Source organism: Ascaphus truei, chromosome 14 (assembly GCF_040206685.1).
Source record: "Ascaphus truei isolate aAscTru1 chromosome 14, aAscTru1.hap1, whole genome shotgun sequence".
NCBI classification, from domain to species: Eukaryota; Metazoa; Chordata; class Amphibia; order Anura; family Ascaphidae; genus Ascaphus; species Ascaphus truei.
In genome coordinates this window covers 3,350,656-3,372,677 of record NC_134496.1, presented here as the reverse complement: position 1 = coordinate 3,372,677, position 22,022 = coordinate 3,350,656, and the positions used below count along the sequence as shown (strand labels likewise).

The following is a 22,022-nucleotide window of genomic DNA, read 5'->3' as shown; positions in this document are numbered from 1 at the left end:
GCACTCGCTGCCGCGTACTGGCATGGACTCACGGATACGTTGAAAGACGACCTAGCGACTCATGCCCGGCCTTCCTCCCTGGAGGAGTTGATTACCCTGAGTGTACGCATGGATCAGCATACTCAGGAGCGGCGGCATGAAAGGCATTGTTCCTGCTCTCCTTCTTCTGTTGTTTCTCACAGGTCGCCTACAACACCTCTCCTGGCATTGGAGACTCCAGAACCGATGCAGGTCGGCAGTCAGCAAGTTCGGGCCACGGAAAGAGCGCGGCGTCGCCTGAATAGACTTTGCTTCTATTGTGCCTCTCCGGAACATCGTCTCCAGAATTGTCCTCTGAAGCCGGGAAACAGGCACACCCAGTAAAGGTAAAGGGGCTTCTACTGGGTACTGTCTCTCCTTGCCCCTCTCCTCCCGAAACTCTCCCAAAGAAGTTGATGCTTCCTGCTACGTTGGAGGGTCCGAACCTTTTCCTGAAGGTTGAAGCTTTCATCGACTCAGGTTTGGGTGGTAACTTCCTGGACCAGAAGTTCACATCAGAGAACCAATTCCCATGGTCAGAAGGAAGACCCCCATTGTCCTCGAGGCCATCGACGGCTGACCACTCCAGCCGGCATTCATCATTTGGGAGTCTATTCCTCTTACATTGACCCTGGCTGATGATCATAAGGAGGTAATCATCTTTGGTATTTTTCAATCTCCTACTGTGCAAATTATTTTAGGATTGCCTTGGCTTCAACTCCACAATCCGCATATTGACTGGACCGGTGTTCTGCCTCTCCAATGGCCTTCGTCCGCAGATACCGCTCCCCCGAAGTCTCCTGTTGCGGTGCTGGCCGGTCTGGATTCCGTCTCTTCCAATCTATTGACCCTTCCTACCGTGTATCATGAATACCTGGATGTGTTCAACAAGGTACAAGTGGAGATTCTTCCTCCACATCGTCCGTACGATTGTCCTATTGATCTCATTCCAGGGACCGTCTTGCCGAATTCAAAGTCTTATCCACTCTCCGTCCCGGAGACTGAGGCCATGACGTCTTATATTCAGGAAAATTTGGAGAAGGGATTCATCTGCAACTCTACCTCCCCTGCCGGGGCTGGCTTCTTCTTTGTGAAGAAGAAGGATGGATCTCTTAGGCCGTGCATTGACTTCCGCGGACTCAATAAAATCACGGTGAAGAACCGCTATCCTCTTCCGCTTATCTCAGAACTGTTCGATCGTCTCCAGGGGGCCTCTATCTTCTCAAAGCTCGACTTAAGAGGTGCCTACAATCTCATCCGCATAAGGGAGGGGGACGAGTGGAAGACTGCATTTAACACACGTTCTGGACATTATGAATATCTTGTTATGCCCTTTGGGTTATGTAACGCTCCTGCCGTTTTTCAAGAGTTCATGAACGAAATCTTCCGCGATGTATTGGGAACATTTGTTATAGTCTACCTAGACGACATTCTAATTTTTTCAACAAATCTGGAGGAACACATTCAACATACCAAACTAGTGCTTTCTAGATTCCGTTCTAATCACCTATATGCTAAAATGGAGAAGTGTTTGTTCCATCAGTCCTCTATTGCCTTCCTAGGCTATATCATCTCCAGCCAAGGCTTCTCCATGGATCCAGAGAAACTGAAAGCTGTTCTCGATTGGCCGCTGCCTAATTCACTCAAGGCTGTGCAGGGTTTTCTTGGCTTTGCCAACTATTACAGGAAATTCATAAAAAAAAATTCTTCTATTGCACTTCCCATCACTGCTTTGACCAAGAAGGGCGCTGATATTGCTTCCTGGTCTCCTGAGGCTATTCATGCTTTTGAGGTCCTTAAGAAGGCTTTCGTTTCTGCACCCATCCTTCGTCATCCAGATACCTCCCTCCCCTTCACTTTGGAGGCCGATGCCTTGGACGTAGGAGCCGGCGCAGTCCTTTCCCAGAGGACTTCTCCCCAAGAGAAACTTCACCCCTGTGGTTTTTTTTCACGGCAATTTTCATCTGCCGAAAGGAATTATGATGTTGGTAATCGTGAACTTTTGGCCATAAAACTTGCTCTTCAAGAATGGAGACACCTGTTGGAGGAATCCAAAGAACCAGTTGCTATTCTCACTGCCCACAAAAATGTGTTATATATTGAGGGGGCTTGTCGGTTGGGATCCCGCCAGGCCCGCTGGTCACTCTTCTTTTCCCGCTTTAACTACACCATCTCATATATCCCTGGTACAAAAAATGTCAAAGCGGACGCTCTCTCTCGCCAGTTCGCCACCGAAACTGATGCTAGCGAGACCACGGAGCCTATTCTTCCTGCCAAATGTATAATTTCTGCGAACAACTTCGATGTGTTGGACGAGATCAGCAAGGCTCAAGCTCACATTCCCAGCAGGTTCAGGGTACCAGAAGGTTGCCTTTACGCAGCTCCACGCTTTCGCCATAAAGTTTTACTTTGGGGTCATTCTTCCAGAGCAGTCGATCATCCAGGCTTCAAAAGGACAGCAGATCTCATTAAACGGACTTTTTGGTGGCCTAAAATGAACCAAGACATTATTGACTTTACCACCGCCTGTCCTGTATGTGCCCAGAATAAAACAATCCATCACAAACCTTCTGGACTTCTCTTACCTCTTCCCACTTTATTCCCCTCAAGGGTCTTAACTCTGCCACCTTGGCCGATGTCTTCGCCAAAGAAAATTTCAGGTTACATGGCGTTCCCATTTCTATTGTCTCTGACCGTGGATCACAGTTCATCTCAAAGTTTTGGCGGACTTTTTCCCAAAGACTCGGTATCTCTCTTTTGTTTTCTTCAGGATACCATCCTCAAACCAATGGTCAAACAGAGAGGATGAATCAAACCCTCGAACAATATTTAGGATGTTTTATATCGGACTCACAAGACAACTCGGTGGATCTTCTGCCATCGGCCGAATTTGCCATAAATTCTCTAAGAAACGAGTCTACTCAGGAGTCCCCATTCTTTATTAACTTCGGTTTTCATCCCAGTAGCCTTCCTCTCTCGCCCTCTCCTTCGGGCGTTCCTGCGGCTGACTCTCATGTTGTCAATCTCCAAGAACCTTGGAAAAGGATCCTCAAGACCTTACAATCAGCGGTTGCCAAACAAAAGACCAAAGCAGACCGTCATCGTCAACCTGGGCCCTCTTTCAAATCCGGCGACCAAGTGTGGTTATCCTCAAAAAATATCATGCTAAAAACACCATCTCCGAAATTATCTCCTAGATTCCTAGGTCCATTCAAAATTTTGGAGAGGATTAATCCTGTGGCTTACCGCCTCGAACTGCCTCCTACCATGAAGATTCCTTCAGTCTTTAATGCCTCCCTTCTCAAACCCTTCATACCCAGTCCTCACTTTCCTGTCCCCTCACGGAAACCCAATCCTGTCTCCACTCTTGGTCAACAAGAATATGAGATCTAGTCTATTATTGATTCCCGCTGGTCTAAGAATAGTCTACAATTCCTGGTTCACTGGAAAGGTTACGGTCCGGAAGAACGTTCTTGGGTCCCTGCACAACATATTCATGCCCCAAGACTTCTTCTTCACTTCCACCAGAAGTTCCCTCTCAAGCCCTGGTTGGATCGCTCAGAGATCGATCCTCAAGGGAGGGATACTATGACGATCCAGGGGATTCCTTCCCCTTCTGTCTCTCCCTCTGTCCAATATCCTGTCAATCCTTCTACCCTTTCCCACTCCTGTCCCGCTCCGTCTACCTCTCTCCCACTTCCTCAGCACATACCCCGCAGACCTCGCGCACCCGCGCGGTCCCTGAGCTCCTGTGATGACGCTTCCCGCTCCCAGACAACCGCTTCACCCACGACCAATACCTCTTCATCCCTGATGGTCCTGTCCGCTCCTCTGCCCCCCTCCAGCAGGGTTCCCGCGGCACACGCTCCTCCTCTGGGCTCTGTCCGCCCACTGCTTCCTCCTCCCGGTCCCTGCGGGCCATCTCGCTCTCGTAGCCTGTGCGCGCGCACCCTCAACTTACAGAGGGCGCGCGCACACGTTCCTCTTCCCTGCTCCGTCACGAGCCTGACTCCTCCTCCCAATCCCCACTGGTTACTCCCCTGGCTGCCTCTTCTGTCTCCTCCTCTCTTCTCCCTAACCTATCTCTATCTTCTCCCACTTCATTCTCTGCTCCTCCCCTCTCTGTCATTGGTGCACCTTCCTTTATAATCTCTGTCTGTCCACTTCTTCCTCGCTCTGCATAGTTCCTGTTTCCCTGTGTGCTGACCTATGCTGTGCTCCCTCTGTGTCCCTGCTGTATCCTGCTCCTGTGTTTACCTTTGGATTTCCCTGGCTTTGACCCCTGCTTGTTCTGGCCTACTCTGCTCTCTGTACCCCTTTGAACCTTGCTACGCTCTCAACCACGCTGCTCTATGGAACCCTTGGACCTGGCTTTGTACCCCGACGACGCTACTCTCTGGACCCCTTGGACATTGGCACACGGACACGACTATCCCTACGCATACTCCAAAAGACGTTGCAAGTATCGCTAACCACTCTTTCTACAGGCCCAGCAACGCTATACCACATTCCGGGCTTGCTCCCACTGCTGTGGGTGTGTGGTGTAATACCTTTCCAACCTCAGTACTGGGGTCTTGCCAGGTCTGCGGGCACACAGGCGTGACACATGCAAAGCATTCGTCCACTGGCCACTCCTCTCGCTGCTATCCCTGGAATTTACCTCTCCTGCTCTTCCTCTAGTCGGGTAAGAGCATTCTGTAGATCTGCACTGTGATCCTGATCGAGCCTGTGGAGGGTAGATTCTGCTGAGTCCATACGTGCCTGCAACTGTTAGTCAAAGAAAAGCAGTGAGTGACAAATGTACATGTGTTATCTTGTACCCCTAATCCCACATGATGACCTTCTGTAGCTCATCTGAGTTGTCCAATGTTCTAGTGGTGGTCCTTTCAGGATCTCCAGTGTGCAAAACAAGGGTAAGTATGTTTACGCAGGTTACATGTAGCAGATCAGAGCTTTAAATGACCCCAGACTTCATTTACATTTAAGTAGGGGGTACCACCAAGTATGAAGCACTTCTTGTAGATGAAAAGAGTCGGTTGGCAAGCAAAATACGCAGATTTTCTATGGCCTAGATCAGGAGTGGCGAACTCCAGTCCTCAAGGGCCACCAACAGGTCAGGTTTTAAGGAGAACCCTGCTTCAGCACATGATCATTGACTGAGCCACTGATTGAGCCACCTGTGCTGAAGCAGGGTCTCCTTAAAACCTGACCGGCTGGTGGTCCTTGAAGACTGGAGTTCGCCGCCTAGATGATTGGTGGGTAACAGGCGTCCCGCCCCAGCCATCTGCTCTCCCCAATGCAGGAGCTGCACAGCTGTTACTAGTTTATTTATTTATTTATAAAATATTTTACCAGGAAGTAATACATTGAGAGTTACCTCTCGTTTTCAAGTATGTCCTGGGCACAGAGTTAAGACAAATAAAACATGGTTACAAATACAGTTACATAAATGAACAGGGTATACATTATATACAAGACATTGCATGCAGAGTTAAAGAAAATATATATTATGGGCGTACTGTATGAAACAGTTACAGACCAGATTAAAATTTGAGACATAAACACATAAGGAGACAAAGAGTCCTCCTGAAAAGATCCTCATTAGTTGCACAACAAAGCTAGGAATATTTAGCAGGGTTTAAATACCCACTGTAAGAGTAATTTAATTAGCTGTGAGGTACAGGTAAGCAATCGCTCCCAGCACTGTGGGAGGGCAATTGCCACTAAAAGCCAGATGGCAAAAATAATAAATATTTTATTGATCAACCAAAGTGACATATAATATGTAACACATACTCTAAACTATCATAAAAACAATTAAAACATATATGTAACGGGTGACAACCAGTCCAGGGATAACCATGGATAAATCCAAATTATTCTCAAAATGGATTGAGTGGATCGTAGTGAGTGAGACAAAATCAATGAGTTGATGTCAGAATGCAAATATCTATCACGTCTCTTAAACTCAGGGTGGAGGGTAATACAGTATAGGCTGTGCTACGCCGTTAGGCAAACCATAAGGTCAAAATACTCCAAGGTATACTCAAGGTGAATAGCAGGGCAGATACAGACAGCATATAATACGCTGCGCCCCATATAACTAGTACAATAAGCAACCAGCAACTACCACCACATTCAGAAATATCTCCTCGATTCACCTTGAGTATACCTTGGAGTATTTTGACCTTATGGTTTGCCTAACGGCGTAGCACAGCCTATACTGTATTACCCTCCACCCTGAGTTTAAGAGACGTGATAGATATTTGCATTCTGACATCAACTCATTGATTTTGTCTCACTCACTACGATCCACTCAATCCATTTTGAGAATAATTTGGATTTATCCATGGTTATCCCTGGACTGGTTGTCACCCGTTACATATATGTTTAAATTGTTTTTATGAACGTTTAGCGTATGTGTTACATATTATATGTCACTTTGGTTGATCAATAAAATATTTATTATTTTTGCCATCTGGCTTTTAGTGGCAATTGCCCTCCCACAGTGCTGGGAGCGATTGCTTACCTGTACCTCACAGCTAATTAAATTACTCTTACAGTGGGTATTTAAACCCTGCTAAATATTCCTAGCTTTGTTGTGCAGCTAATGAGGATCTTTTCAGGAGGACTCTTTGTCTCCTTATGTGTTTATGTCTGTCAGCATCATCCTCTTTGCACCAGCAGGAACTATAATATGCTTTATGATTATTTTTATATTATGGTGAGCGGTATCTCACAAGTTATGTATAAAATGTGAGACAGCCTTAGTTTTGAAAGAACTTAAACTGGTGGTGGATGTGAGAGTCTCCGGTAGGTTGTTCCAGTTGTGGGGTGCTCGGTAAGAGAAGGAGGAACGGCCGGATACTTTGTTGAGCCTTGGGACCATGAACAGTCTTTTGGAGTCTGATCTCAGGTGATAGGTGCTGCATGTGGTAGGGGTGAGTAGCTTGTTCAGGTAGCTGAGTAGCTTGCCCATAAAGAATTTAAAGGCAAGACAGGAAAGGTGAACTTTGCGCCTAGACTCGAGTGATGACCAATCTAGTTCTTTGAGCATTTCGCAGTGATGTGTGTTGTAGTTGCATTGGAGAACAAAATGACAAATTGAATTGTAGAGGGTGTCAAGTTTGCTAAGGTGGGTTTGAGGTGCCGAGCCATATACTATGTCTCCATAGTCAATAATTGGCATTAGCATCTTGTGACAGGGTAAATAAAAGCCACCAGTTATATGCCTGGAAAACCTATGTCTAGTCTGCAGTGCAGCACTGACTAGGTTAACTTCAGCTGGGAACCTCAGGACAATTAGTTGGATCCCAGCTGCCTAATCAAGGTGTGTTAAAACCCAGGCTGTAGACACATGGATGCTGGCTGTTGAGGAGAGAGGAGTAAGCTGGTAAAGAGATTACTGAAAGAAGGTCTGAGTAGCAAGGTAGTTGAATTGTGAACTGTCTGTCCCCTGCATAGAAAAAGGGTAGCTACCTTATATATAGACTGTCTGCTAAAGAGAAACTGTTTTGTTTGGTTTGCTGAAGAAAAAGCCATTCTTTCTTTTGTTTGCTGAAGAAAAGCTATTTTTGTTTTGTGTGCTGTATATCTTTTAAGGCTAAATAAATAAGCCTTGTCAAGACACCCACGTGTGTAGTTGCATGTACCCTGCAACACATCTGCTGTGCGATACGCTTTCTGACCAGGAGACTTAGGGAGGATTTGTTCCTGTAAAGTACCCCTAGTTTGGCATAGGTCTTGGTTGTCAGGGTATCAATGTGCATCCCGAATGTTAAGTGGGAGTCAAACCATAAGCCCAGGTATTTAAAACTAGTGACAGGGGTTAGGGTGGTGTTAGCGTTGGTTCTAATCAGGAGCTCAATGTGGATTGTAGCTTCTCCCCAGTGACTGTGTGATGATAAACACTGTACTGCCCCTCTCCTGGGCTAGTTCCCTATGTAACAAGAGGAGCGGGATGGTATTCAGCAGCAAGCCGTCATGATGCAGCTAACTGGAGCGGGAAGAAGCACCTACCCACGGCTACAACATCCCTTCTATATGTAGGTGTGTGTTGGTCATGTGTGGCCCTTTTAAAGGTTCATGGGCATATATATCATGTTGCCTACCACTGGCCAAGATCCACGAAGCCAATGTAAGTCGGGGCTCTTATCGTGGTGTATAACAGGAAAGGGATGTCACTTTCCCAGAGTTACCATGGTATCCTCAACGCTAATTACATGCAAAAGCAATGTAGAAACTACATGTAATTAGAAAAGGGCTAACGACACTTTTCTAGCATAATGTGGCATCATCTTCACATAAAGTGTCGTCAATCACAGCTTTGCATTACTCCTGAAAATAGGTGTTTAGCTGAAGTTGAGAAAGGGAGCAGAGGGAAATAGTGCCTGGGAATTAACGCTATGTTAGGTATAATCATACCTAACTGTAGTTTTGCACACACCCAGACCCTGCAAACGCCCTATTGCTAGATCTGGTTGGGAGTAATACCAAATGTAGGTAACTAAGTCTCTGCATTAACCCTCACAGGCTTCTGTGGCTAGGCGATGTTATAACACCTCATTTGCATATAATTTACATCTCATTTGCATGCCATTATCACAAACGACCGTTGTAGTTAACACTATGCTCATTATTGGCTTAACATGGTTATGTTATTGTCCTCTGGAGATACGCGCTTAGTTTTAATGTGGCGTTATGCGACTTAACGGAGCTTTGGGAATGTGGGCCTGTTCTCATTATGGTGGCAGATACAGCCTCAATGTAACATACATCCTCTCTGTTCATCTATAAGAGTATGAGGTAAGGGTTATCTATCAAGCACCATACAAAGTTCCTCTATACAAACCTCTTTTTCTGCCTGCAATTAAACAAAATATAATAATATACAGTACATACATTCTTACAGATGATGCAGATATGTCAGCCACTGAGGTGTATACAATCTGAGACTAAGCAGATTGCATTGGTGCAGGTGGAAGGAAAAACAAAGTTAATGGGCCGTAAAAATGGGTCTCCCTAGAGCAAGAACATAGGGTTGCAGGCCCCTTCTCACTGTATCATCGATCACCCTGCAGTGGGAGGTACAAACTGAACAGCCTATTGGTAAAAGGGACCAGGTTCTTTCTTGCTTTAGCTCCTCTGTGCATCTTTGCCACCAGCGCAGATGGCGAGAGGGACACGTTTCATGGGCTATGAGCAGGATCCTGATGTTTCTGCAGCTGGCTGAGCATGAACTCTGCGCCAAAGTTTAAATGAGTTTGTGGCAGGTATTTGAAGTTAACATTTAATAGTAAACACTGCTTGTAATCTTGTAATTTTAAAGACAGAAAGGCCTATTCAGACTTGTTAAGCACAATATTCCTAAATATTTCTCACATTCCTAGCATTTTGCAAACACTAGTCTAACATGTTCTGCATAACATGTCAATAATACAATATTTCCATTGCTGCCTGATGTCACGGCCCTTCAACTAGCTTACCGGAGTTGTGAAAGTTCATTGTTAATATTAAAGCAACAATTCGTGTTCAGAGGTAAGAGTTTTAACTCTCCTTACAAATGAACATGCGGCACTATATAATAATCCTAAGTATCGGTATAACATTCCCGCCTGGTAAAGATAATACACTTTACAGGATCTTTTCCTTTCTGCGGTACATATACAGTATTATTTGGTGCTCGATTCCCACTGTGCACTAATCCAGGGGTGCTCAATCTTTCCCCGAAGCGGCCACCTGCCTGCGCACCCCCCCTTACCTTGTCTCCGGGGTCACGTGATGTCACGTTGCCATGGCGATGCGTCGCTGAAGACGAGGTAAGGATAGTTGCAGAGGCCTGACGTGATGCCCCAGCATTTAATTTAAATGCCTTGGGGGAAGAGCGCGGTGCCTCTGCAAGTGCCGCACCCCCCCCCCCCCCGACATATCTTGCGCCCCCCCCAGTTTGAGCATCCCTGCACTAATCTACAGTAAAAAGCAACAGAAAAGCCCTTAAGCCAGGGGTGGGCAACTCCAGTCCTCAAGGGCCACCAACAGGTCAGGTTTTCAGGATATCCCTGCTTCAGCACAGGTGGCTCAATTGAAGACTGAGCCCGATTGAGCCACCTGTGCTGAAGCAGGGATATGCTTAAAACCTGACCTGTTGATGGCCCTTGAGGATTGGAGTTACCCACCCCTGGCTTAACAACAGCAAGGGCCTCTGTGCTGCTGTTTGTAGAGGATTGGGTTATAGTAGCAGTGACTGTCCGGGCCGAACACAAGAAGCGTTAGACACCGGGGCCCAGTAACTAAGCAGTGTGAGCACAGGAGGCACCAAACTGACAACATTTTACTTGAATGTGTTGTTTGGCGTAGCACTGCTTAGTAAATATGGCCCTGTGTGTAGTCACAGGAGAATATGTATTAAGATGGTGCTGTTTGCCCCAAAACACATGGCAAAAATGTTCATTTGTGCAAGGTATTTTTATATGTATTGGGTGGGGGTATTTTTATATGTATTGGGTGGGGGTATTATTATATGTATTGGGTGGGGGTATTATTATATGTATTGGGTGGGGGTATTATTATATGTATTGGGTGGGGGTATTATTATATGTATTGGGTGGGGGTATTATTATATGTATTGGGTGGGGGTATTATTATATGTATTGGGTGGGGGTATTATTATATGTATTGGGTGGGGGTATTATTATATGTATTGGGTGCGGGTATTATTATATGTATTGGGTGGGGGTATTATTATATGTATTGGGTGGGGGTATTATTATATGTATTGGGTGGATGTATTATTATATATATTGGGTGGGGGTATTATATGTATTGGGTGGGGGTATTATTATATCTATTGGGTGGGGGTATTATTATATGTATTGGGTGTGGGTATTATTATATGTATTGGGTGTGGGGGTCTTTTAATCTGTAGTGGGTGTATTTTAATATATATTGGGTGGGAGTATTTTTATATGTATAGGGGGTGGGGGTATTTTTATATGTATAGGGAGTGGGGGTATTTTAATATGTATTGGGGGTGGGGGTATTTTAATATGTATTGGAGGGGTGGGGGTATTTTTATATGTATTGGAGGGGTGGGGGTATTTTAATATGTATTGGGGGTGGGGGTATTTTTATATGTATTGGAGGGGTGGGGGTATTTTAATATGTATTGGAGGGGTGGGGGTATTTTAATATGTATTGGAGGGGTGGGGGTATTTTTATATGTATTGGAGGGGTGGGGGTATTTTTATATGTATTGGAGGGGTGGGGGTATTTTTATATGTATTGGGGGTGGGTGTACTTTTATATGTATTGGGGGTGGGAGTCTTTTAATATGTATTGAAGTGGAGGGTGTATTTTAATATGTATTGGGATGGAGGGTGTATTTTAATATGTATTGGGGGGTGTATTTTAATATGTATTGGGGGGAATTATTTTAATATGTATTGGGAGGTATTTTAATATGTATTGGGAGGTGGGTGGGTGTATTTTAATATGTATTGGTGGGTGGTGGGTGTATTTAAGGGGGTGGGGTTTTTTGTATGTATTTTGTGGGAGGGATTGAGTGAGAGTGGGTAATTGACGGAAGGTGGGGTGAGTGAGAGGAGAGAGGGAGGGAGTGAGAGAGGAAAAGAGGAAGTAAGAGTGAGACGCGAGAGAGAGAATTACATGTGATGCGGGGGAGGGAGAGTGAGAGGGGGGAGTGAGGAAGAGAGCGGGTGAGTGAGGAAGGAAGTGAGACGGAGGGGAGAGAAATACATGGGAAATGGGGGGGGGGAGAATAGAGGGGGCTCATGAGGTGTGAAATGGGGGGGTGGCTCGCAAGACCACCGACACGGGGGTGGGGGGTGGTGCCCGGACGTAACGTCCTGGGCTCCGGGAAATCTGTCTGCGTCCCTGCTTGCTGCTGATCTCTAAAGAACAGAGGTAACTCCAACTCAGATCTGGCGGGATTGTAAGTCTTACTATATCTGTACATGAAGATAAAGTGATTTTCCCAGCATGATATAGAATGTGTGTAAGTGACTGAGGCTGAAATCAAACCCCCAGGCTTGTGTATTCAATACTTCAATGCTACACCTGTTCTGGATATCAGCTATTGGTAGAGGGGACTCAATCAATTAGGACAGGGGTGCGCAAAATGGGGGGCGCTAGATTTTCTGGGGGGCGGCAGTTAGAGGCCCCGTGCTCTCCCCCAAGGCATTTAAATTAAATGCTGGGGGACCGTGCGAGGCCTCTACAACACACTTACCTTCCCTTCCAGCGATGCGTCGTCATGGTAACCCGGTGTCAAATGACGCCGTGATGTTGCATTACCATGGCAACGTGAAGTCACATGATCCCGCGTGTCATTTGACAGGATGCCGGGGGCGCAAGCCACAGAGGACAGCAGGCAGGGGTGCGCAGGGTGAAAAATTTGCGTACCCCTGGATTAGGACATTAGTCACCTGTCCTTATGTTACAATGACACATTGATGTTTCTGTGTTATTGCTTCATAATGAAGGGGTAAGGGAAACCTGTATGGGATGTAGGTTCCTTCTGTCTCTGTCGTGGATAGAATCAGTGTACTAGGAATCTATACTCCTTGTGTTTCACGTTACACACAGTCAGTAAGGAATACTTTATGGGCGAGGGGTTCCTAGCTGCCATTAACACACTTACTGTCAGTCTCTGCTGTTCATTTTCAGAGGTTTTCTCCAACAGCTGTTTCTCCAGTTCTCCACACCTCCTCTTATACTGTAATACCTGGGAGGTAGAGGTGACAAAATTAGAGACAAGAGGGGGGGGGGGGGGGGAATAGGGGAAAAGGAGACTGCACTGCTCGTATGTAGAGGTGTCCTGGTAAAAGGTTTAGACAATTTTGGCTGTGGACACTCACAGATGAAGAGATAATGACAGAGGATGTACGTTTTGTGGACTCGGGGTCTTCCCTTAAGGTTGGAGGAAAGGAGATTTCACCAGTAACAAAGGAAAGGGATCTTTACAGTAAGGGCTGTTACAATGTGAAATTCATTACCCATGGAGACTGTGATGGCAGATACAATAGATTTGTACAAAAAAATGTTGGACATCTTTTTAGAAGGAAAGGTATACAGGGATATATCAAATAAGTATACATGGGAAATATGTTGATCCAGGGATTAATCCGATTGCCAATTCTTGGAGTCAGGAAGGAATTTATTTTCCCCCTTATGAGATATCATTGGATGATATGACACTGGGGTTTTTTGTTTATCTTCCTTTGGATCAATAAGTAAGTAAAGATATAGGATAAAGTATCTGTTGTCTAAATTTAGCATAGGTTGAACTTGATGGACATACAGTCTTTTTCAACCTAATTTACTATGTAACTATGTGGTTTTTTGATAATACTTTATTTGGACATTACATGAATGATGGTGATGATATGTGATCGTAATATTGTGGGGGAAAAAGAGACAGACAGACAGAGTTGGACACAATCTAACACAAAGTAAAAAAGAGATGGAAAAAGATCATGTGAAAGAAGAAGAGAATGAGACAAAGTGAGAGTGGAACCAAGAATGGGTGAAAAGCACATCATTTGTACAGAACCTCAGCTGCACATATACACAATACACACAGTACCACGTGCAAAAGCACATACAAACAAGCTCTTGTGTACAACCACAACCGCATATCCGAGCCAAATAAGAACCACGATTCTTAGCATTCAAAGACGGCATCAGAGGAGCTGATGAACCAATGAGATCACAAGATCCTGACCGGCTCCACCCAGAAAGCAGGAGCAGTGATGGTTACCTTGTTCTGCAGTCTCTGCACCAGCTGCGCCTGTCTCTGCTGCCCCTCCTGGTAGGCTGAGAGTTTGCGTTTATACGCAATCTCCTCCTCCTGAAAGCGGCGCCTCAGCTCTAACACCGCCTCGCTGTCTCCCGACCGCAGAGTCTGAGCGTGCTCCAGCTGCGCGGAACAAGAGCAGAGGAGGTAAGATCCCTGCACTTCAGTGTGAGCGCAATCCCACTAAGGCAATCCAGAAACATGTATCGAGGTACAAACTGCCCTTCAGTTCTCATTCCCATTTTCAATCTGACACTTCGGATTGAAATGAAAAGGCAGTTTCCATGTTGGAGAAATAATCATGTTTAACATATATTCATATTCTCTTTCCCACAGGACTGTACACTGAATCTCTCAGGCACGTCCTTGTCCTGCAGAGATAACAATCAAATACAATCTAATTTGTAGTGTGTGACGCACATTGAGATAAACAAAAATAACGATTCCTGCGCTCCTACAAATTAGGCTAAAATAAAATAGTGGTCTCATGAGTAAGGGTTATTTTGTTAAGCACCTTTGGCCAAAGCGTTATAAACCTGCAGCCCCGTCAAGGCATAACCAAATGTGCAGGTACCTACACTGAATATATGTAATTACTGTCCCATGGACTGGTGAAAATGTGAGAAAGCCCTGAAGGGGTTAAATAAGGCATATGCTTTTGTGAGTAGTGCAATTAAAAACTGGCTAAAGTCAGTATCATAGTTACCTTAATATAGAAGTAAATTGTGGGTACACAAATTCCCTGGTGTGAATAGAATACAACTTACACATATTTCTTTCGGTCAGCCTTATATATTCACCTACTCTTCAACGGAGGGTGATGTTAGACTGACACTGGGGTGTATTATACCTGTACTAAGTGGAAAATTGGTAGGGGCTCAGTAACTGCTATGTAAAGCAGATGAGCCAATAAACCTAACCCTATGACGTTTTAGTGACACTATGTGAAAAAGCCCCCATGGAGTATGCAGCAAGGAAAAGGATTGGCCTAATATTTGTGAGAGACTGTACATATTACCGCGCTCCTCCCTACAGAAGTTTGCTGCTGGTAAAAAGATAGGCGTTACATATAGAAAACAAAAAGAACGATTCCTGCGCTCCTACCAATTAGGCTAAAATAAAATAGTAATTTCATGAATAAGGGTTATTTTGTTAAACCCTTTGGCCAAATTGTTATAAGCCTGTAAGCCCCGTCAAAGCATAACCACATTTTGCAGGTACCTACATTGAATATTTATAGTCTTTCAAAAATATTAGGCCAATCCTTTTCCTTGCTGCATACTTCATAAACGACGTACTATGAAACACGTTGGACCGTCTACTACAAAACGCGTTGGAACGTCAATATTTTGGTCTGTGGACTTTATTCTGGACTTTCTCTGCACTATTGTGTGAGTGCGGAGTCCGCATAAAGCTCCAGTGACGTATAGGTGATGTCATCAGCCGCCGTTAGAGACAGATTCGCTGAGTGCTACTCCGGCTTTCTGGTCGAGCCCTGCTGAGGAACTTCTGATGACGAGACATCATCGTCCTGGACGGAGTGTGGCACAGCAGTCATCTTCACGCCGCCCGTGGGGAACAGCTGGTGTAAGTAGCGGGGCTGTAAGTAGCGGGGCTGTAAGTAGCGGGGCTGTATGTAGAGGGACTGTATGTAGCGGGGGTGTAAGTAGCGGGGGTGTAAGTAGCGGGGGTGTATGTAGCGGGGGTGTATGTAGCGGGGGTGTAAGTAGCGGGGCTGTAAGTAGCGGGCTGTATGTAGCGGGGGTGTATGTAGCGGGGGTGTATGCAGCGGGGGTGTATGTAGCGGGGGTGTATGTAGCGGGGGTGTATGTAGCGGGGCTGTAAGTAGCGGGGGTGTATGTAGCGGGGGTGTATGTAGCGGGGGTGTATGTAACGGGGGTGTATGTAGCGGGGGTGTATGTAGCGGAGGTGTATGTAGCGGGGGTGTATGTAGCGGGGGTGTATGTAGCGGGGGTGTATGTAGCGGGGGTGTATGTAGCGGGGGTGTATGTAGCGGGGGTGTATGTAGCGGGGGTGTAAGTAGTGGGGCTGTAAGTAGCGGGCTGTATGTAGCGGGGCTGTATGTAGCGGGGCTGTATGTAGCGGGGTGTATGTAGCGGGGGTGTATGCAGCGGGGGTGTATGTAGCGGGGGTGTATGTAGCGGGGCTGTAAGTAGCGGGGGTGTATGTAGCGGGGGTGTATGTAGCGGGGCTGTAAGTAGCGGGGGTGTATGTAGCGGGGGTGTATGTAGCGGAGGTGTATGTAACGGGGGTGTATGTAGCGGGGCTGTATGTAGCGGGGCTGTATGTAGCGGGGGTGTATGTAGCGGGGGTGTATGTAGCGGGGGTGTAAGTAGTGGGGCTGTAAGTAGCGGGCTGTATGTAGCGGGGCTGTATGTAGCGGGGCTGTATGTAGCGGGGGTGTATGTAGCGGGGGTGTATGTAGCGGGGTGTATGTAGCGGGGGTGTATGTAGCGGGGCTGTAAGTAGCGGGGCTGTAAGTAGCGGGGCTGTAAGTAGCGGGGCTGTAAGTAGCGGGGCTGAATTTAGAAAATTCATGTTTTGCACATTGGTAATATATATATAGTTTATCCAGCAGCATTAGAATACAAACACATTCATTTTTTTTTCATTTAGAAACGAAAAAAATAAAGTATCCATTTATAAATCTCAGTTTCTTTTTAGAATTCCCCGAAGCTGCGCAGGGTGCTTTCTGAGCTGCGCAGGGCACTTTCTGAGCTGCGCAGGGCGCTTTCTGAGCTGCGCAGGGCGCTTTCTGAGATGCGCAGGGCGCTTTCGGAGCTGCGCACTGCGCTTTCGGAGCTGCGCAGGGTGCTTTCGGAGCTGCGCAGGGCGCTTTCGGAGCTGCGCAGGGCGGTTTTAGGAGCTGCGCAGGGCACTTTCTGAGCTGCGCAGGGCGCTTTCGGAGCTGCGCACGGCGCTTTCGGAGCTGCGCAGGGCGCTTTCGGAGCTGCGCAGGGCGCTTTCGGAGCTGCGCAGGGCGCCTTCGGAGCTGCGCAGGGCGCTTTCGGAGCTGCGCAGGGCGCTTTCGGAGCTGCGTAGGGCGCCTTCGGAGCTGCGCAGGGCGCCTTCGGAGCTGCGCAGGGCGCTTTCGGAGCTGCGCAGGGCGCTTTCGGAGCTGCGTAGGGCGCTTTCGGAGCTGCGCAGGGCGCTTTCGGAGCTGCGCAGGGCGCTTTCGGAGCTGCGCAGGGCGCTTTCGGAGCTGCGTAGGGCGCTTTCGGAGCTGCGCAGGGCGCTTTCGGAGCTGCGCAGGGCGCTTTCCGCTATTTTTATTACCCTTGTTTAAACCAGCAGTTCTGAGGAGATCTCAGCAGCTGGAGGATCGGGAGTACTGTAAATGGTGTACTTGCACAGCTAAAGTTCAACATAGTGTACACATCAATAGCTGATTTTATATCTTTTTTTTTCCCAATCACTTCTTTCCTAACTTAATAAATATGGAATAGATCTTTAAAAAAAATTTGGGTCCACTGAGTCGAATCCCTTATTTAATTGAATTAGGGCTGGTCCAGGGTGGCGCTGAGCGGGCGCGCACGCTCACGCTAGACACGTTGCCGAGCGAGAAAAATTGAATTTGCTGCACGCAAGCGCGTCACATGAGCGGTTCGCCCAATGAGGGCGAACCAGCTCCGTGACGTAGAGGCCGCGCCCCCAGACGCGTGCGCACCTAGCCAGCCAGGAAAAGCATGGCCGAGCAGGGGGCACAGCGCTGGAGCGCCAGCGCGCCTCTACCCACCCTGGATGAGGCCTTAAGCAGGCACTTTACCATCTGAGCACAGGCTGGTGTTGACCTTGCAAGCCTAAGGTCGTCATTATGCCGAAAAACGCGCGCGGCGTCGCGTGTAGCGTCGCCAAAACAAGTAGCATAAATCCAATTAAAGTGCTCATACCGATGGCGACAGTCGTGGCGCGGTACTACATAGCGGCAGGCTGGGGAATAGACTTCAACATTTGTTTTTCTCTGGCAACGGACGCGTCACGTGAGCGGTTCAGCCAATGAGGGCGAACCACTCACGGCCACGCCTCCAAGCCTCCTCTGCTCTGTCTCCCTGGTATAATCAAGATGATGCTCGGCGGCAGCGCAGGGTGATGTCACAGGATAGCGCTGGGTGACGTCACAGGATAGCGCTGGGTGACGTCACAGGATAGCGCTGCCGCCCTGCAGCTCTTGGTATAATCAAGGCCTAAGAAAGTTGATTTAATCTTAAAAACAAAACAAAACAAAAACAAAAACAAGATCTGATGTACTCACTACAGACCAGCACATAGTGCCATTTCAGTGCCAGGTGGGCTAGCTATGCATATGTGGCCTGCTGGCACCGTATGGGTCATTGGAGGCTATATGGCATTCAAATTGTTTGGAAACAATTATTAGCTTGACAGCTCCCTACCTGAAATAAAACATTCATCTCCAAGAAAATCCAGGCAGAAATGTTTATGCTGTCCAATAAAATGTGTCACTAAATAAGCATTCCTGCCTGGAAGTGTGAAGCCTCCAGTCTCTCTTGCTGCGAGAGCGGCGTTCTTGGGGGGAAGGGAGTCAGAGATCACACGTCCCTGGGAAAGTGTTTGCGGGGAGGGCACTGCTCCCACTGGGCTGTTAACAGCCAGACAGTTTATTTAGTGCTGTTATGAGAAAGCGTTAATTCTGCTCGGGAAGGTGGGAATCTGGCACAGCGGGGGCGGCGGGGGGAGCAGAGAGGTGCAGCTGGAGGGAGTGATGTGAGCTGTGGTGTGAGAGGACAAGGTCACATAGCAGTCACAGGCCTTGTTGTCTGTGTAAGGCTCGTCGTTCCCTGCCAACGGCTGACACAGCTAACAAGCGGAGACTGCAGTCCCAGCTGAATTCTGGATGTATACGACAAGCTGACTCTATTGTGATGGGAGCTGTGAGGTGTGCTGGCCTCGCTAAGGTGTAAAGGGAGATCTAAGTTATGCTGACTCCAATACGGTGTGACGAGAGTACAGAGAGAGTGGCACTCACTCAAGCACTCAACTATCACTACACTTCAGTAGAGTTGATCGCACTAAGGTGTGAGGGGAGCTGACAGTAGAGTTGATCGCACTAAGGTGTGAAGGGAGCTGACACTAGAGTTGATCGCACTAAGGTGTGAGGGGAGCTGACACTAGAGTTGATCGAACTAAGGTGTGAGGGGAGCTGACACTAGAGTTGATCGCACTAAGGTGTGAGGCGAGCTGACACTAGAGTTGATCGCACTAAGGTGTGAGGGGAGCTGACAGTAGAGTTGATCGCACTAAGGTGTGAGGGGAGCTGACAGTAGAGTTGATCGCACTAAGGTGTGAGGGGAGCTGACAGTAGAGTTGATCGCACTAAGGTGTGAGGGGAGCTGACAGTAGAGTTGATCGCACTAAGGTGTGAGGGGAGCTGACAGTAGAGTTGATCGCACTAAGGTGTGAGGGGAGCTGACAGTAGAGTTGATCGCACTAAGGTGTGAGGGGAGCTGACACTAGAGTTGATCGCACTAAGGTGTGAGGGGAGCTGACAGTAGAGTTGATCGCACTAAGGTGTGAGGGGAGCTGACAGTAGAGTTGATCGCACTAAGGTGTGAGGGGAGCTGTTAGTAGTGCTATCCACACCCTATGCCAATTTTTGCCCCCCACCAGGTACCAAACCAGATACAATCAGGGTTATGGTGGGAAAAGTGACTAAACCCCTTAACAGAATATAGAGCAAGAGAGATAAAACCCCATGACTGTGTCAGCAAGTCTTACACGGGCCCACTCACCTATTTAATACATCCTGCGGCCGACAAGAAGACAATGATTCAGGGTAGTTATATGCAAATTCTCACCCGTGGGTATGTCAGTTTTAGCTTTATATCCACTTTATTATGTGGATTGCCTAGAGAAGGAACGGCCAACTTCAGTCCTCAATGGCCACCAACAGGTCAGGTTTTATGGCTATCCCTGCTTCAGCACAGGTGGCTCAGTCATTGAGTGAACCACTGATTGAGCCACCTGTGCTGAAGCAGGTATGTCCTTACAACCTGACCTGTTGGTGGCCGTTGAGGACTGGAGTTGGCCACACAGGTATATTTGCATGGGTCACTGATTCTGCATCTTCCTTGCTCCCGGATTAGATGTATAAACTGTTTAATGCAGCAGGCAAAAGGTTTAGGGAATAATCGTCATAAAGTGAATAGGAAGTGAGGTAATCACTAAGTGCTCTTTCACATGGCATAACCCAGAATCCTTGTCTGCACATTAGCCACTATATGGCATGAGAATGGGGTGAAAGAAGCAGGTTTGGGGGACCTGTGGAAGACATGGCGACACATGGACTCATGGGCGTTGTCCATTGTATCAGAAAAAAACACCATGTCCGAGGTTGTGTAAATGTTAATAGTGTCAATCTCTCTCTTGCTGCTCATGCAAACACAAGCAAACACAAGCAGAAGGACTGTCCATAACAATAGACTTTTTCTTATGTTTATTCGTCACATCCCCAGTGTTTAACCTGCAGAAATCAAGACTACAAAAAGATACAAATAAGTGCCCTAAATGCGCCACGTTTTCAGCATCAGAGCAAAGGCATATATAGAATGACAGGAATGATAGCGCTCTCTCAGTACAGCACTGATTATATTTCTATCTTGTCCTGTATAACACTGAGATACGCCGGTGTGGCGCCTCCTTACCTTCTCGGTCAAGGCATGGTTTTTGATGGTGACGTCGTCACGCTCGGCGCGTATTTGTGTCAACAGGTCCTGCATGCGGGATAACTCATCCTGTAGGGATCTGTTCTCCTCTTGCAGACTGCGGTCTGGGTGTGAGTATGGGAACCCTGCGGAAAGACAGCCAAACCATTAGCGAGGCAGAAGGAGAACCACAGGCGGTGACAGTAGTGTCACACGCAGCAGAGCTACTGCTGCCACAGTTACTATTGTCTCACTGAAGCAGAGGCCCTGTGTAAGTCTGTCAGTGTCATACAGTATATAAGAAGAGAAACGGCACTGCTAGAGTCCCGTATGGTGAAACACGCGTCTGGTATATGAAGCCTACGCAGGTAGATGGAGTTGATTCGGGAGACCAAGTATGTAATTACAAACTGCAGACGCTGAAAATACGCAACCAGATGTCTAGCCAGTAGATGTGATGTCCACAGTTGTACAACAGTACCATGGAGTTCTGTGGATCCAACGGAAATCCACGTAGCTACATGGTAGCGTTGTACAACTGTGGACATCACATCTCCCTAATCAACTCCATCTACCTGCGGAGGCTTCAGCTGATGGGAATTCCTGATGATTTGTCTATCATCTGCCGGTCCGGTAATATATTCTGTTCATCTTTACCTGCCACATGGATTGTATACGGGTCTCCCTTTAAACATGTAATACACACTGCTGGTGATTGTGCCAGCCACTCACACTGACTCTAATTTCAGCTTTAGAGACTCTTTGCGCCCTCAAGGCAATTGTTGCTCTCCTCCCATGTGGAGATCACAGCCTGATCTGATGTTATAATGATATTTCTTTACGGATATGTTTTATATGTATTTTATATCTGCTAGTGGACATAGGTTGTCCTATTTTTAATAAATTGTTATATACAGTACCTTCACACATGCATTAGGAGTGTGCGCTTTTCATAATTTTCCACACACACACACACACACACACACACACACACACACACACACACACACACACACACACACACACACACACACACACACACACACACACACACACACACACACACACACACACGTTTATCTATCTATCTATATATATATAGATATATATATATATATATATATATATATATATATATATATATATATAAACCTGCCTAAGACATGCAGATGAGCATACAGTTGTATTTACATTTGTATATATATATATATATATATATATATATATATATATATATAGATAAACACACACACATATATATATTTTGTTTATGTATATGTGTATGTGTATGTGTATATATATATATATATATATATATATATATATATATATATATATATATACACACATACACATATACATAAACAAAAAGAGAAAAATAAGCCTTGTATAAAGCACTCAAATTTAATGGCAAAAAGATGGATTTTATTACTACACAGAAATCACAAGCAAAAATAAAAAATAAATAAAACAACAAAGACCGCTAAACAATGACAAGTATATAATAAAAA

At 46.5% G+C, this 22,022-nt stretch overlaps 1 protein-coding gene across 2 annotated transcripts in view; it reads right to left on the bottom strand.

The window, feature by feature from the left end:
• The window catches only part of CROCC2 (ciliary rootlet coiled-coil, rootletin family member 2), a 229,604-nt gene that overhangs the window by 170,113 nt on the left and 37,469 nt on the right, over positions 1–22,022 (bottom strand). For both annotated transcript variants that reach the window (XM_075569542.1, XM_075569543.1), the window contains exons 3-6: positions 20,512–20,657; positions 13,796–13,954; positions 12,677–12,760; positions 4,679–4,785 (exon numbers count right to left, since the gene is read on the bottom strand). In XM_075569542.1, coding sequence (XP_075425657.1) covers positions 4,679–4,785; positions 12,677–12,760; positions 13,796–13,954; positions 20,512–20,657 — 496 coding nt within the window. The remainder of the gene's footprint in view (positions 1–4,678; positions 4,786–12,676; positions 12,761–13,795; positions 13,955–20,511; positions 20,658–22,022) is intronic.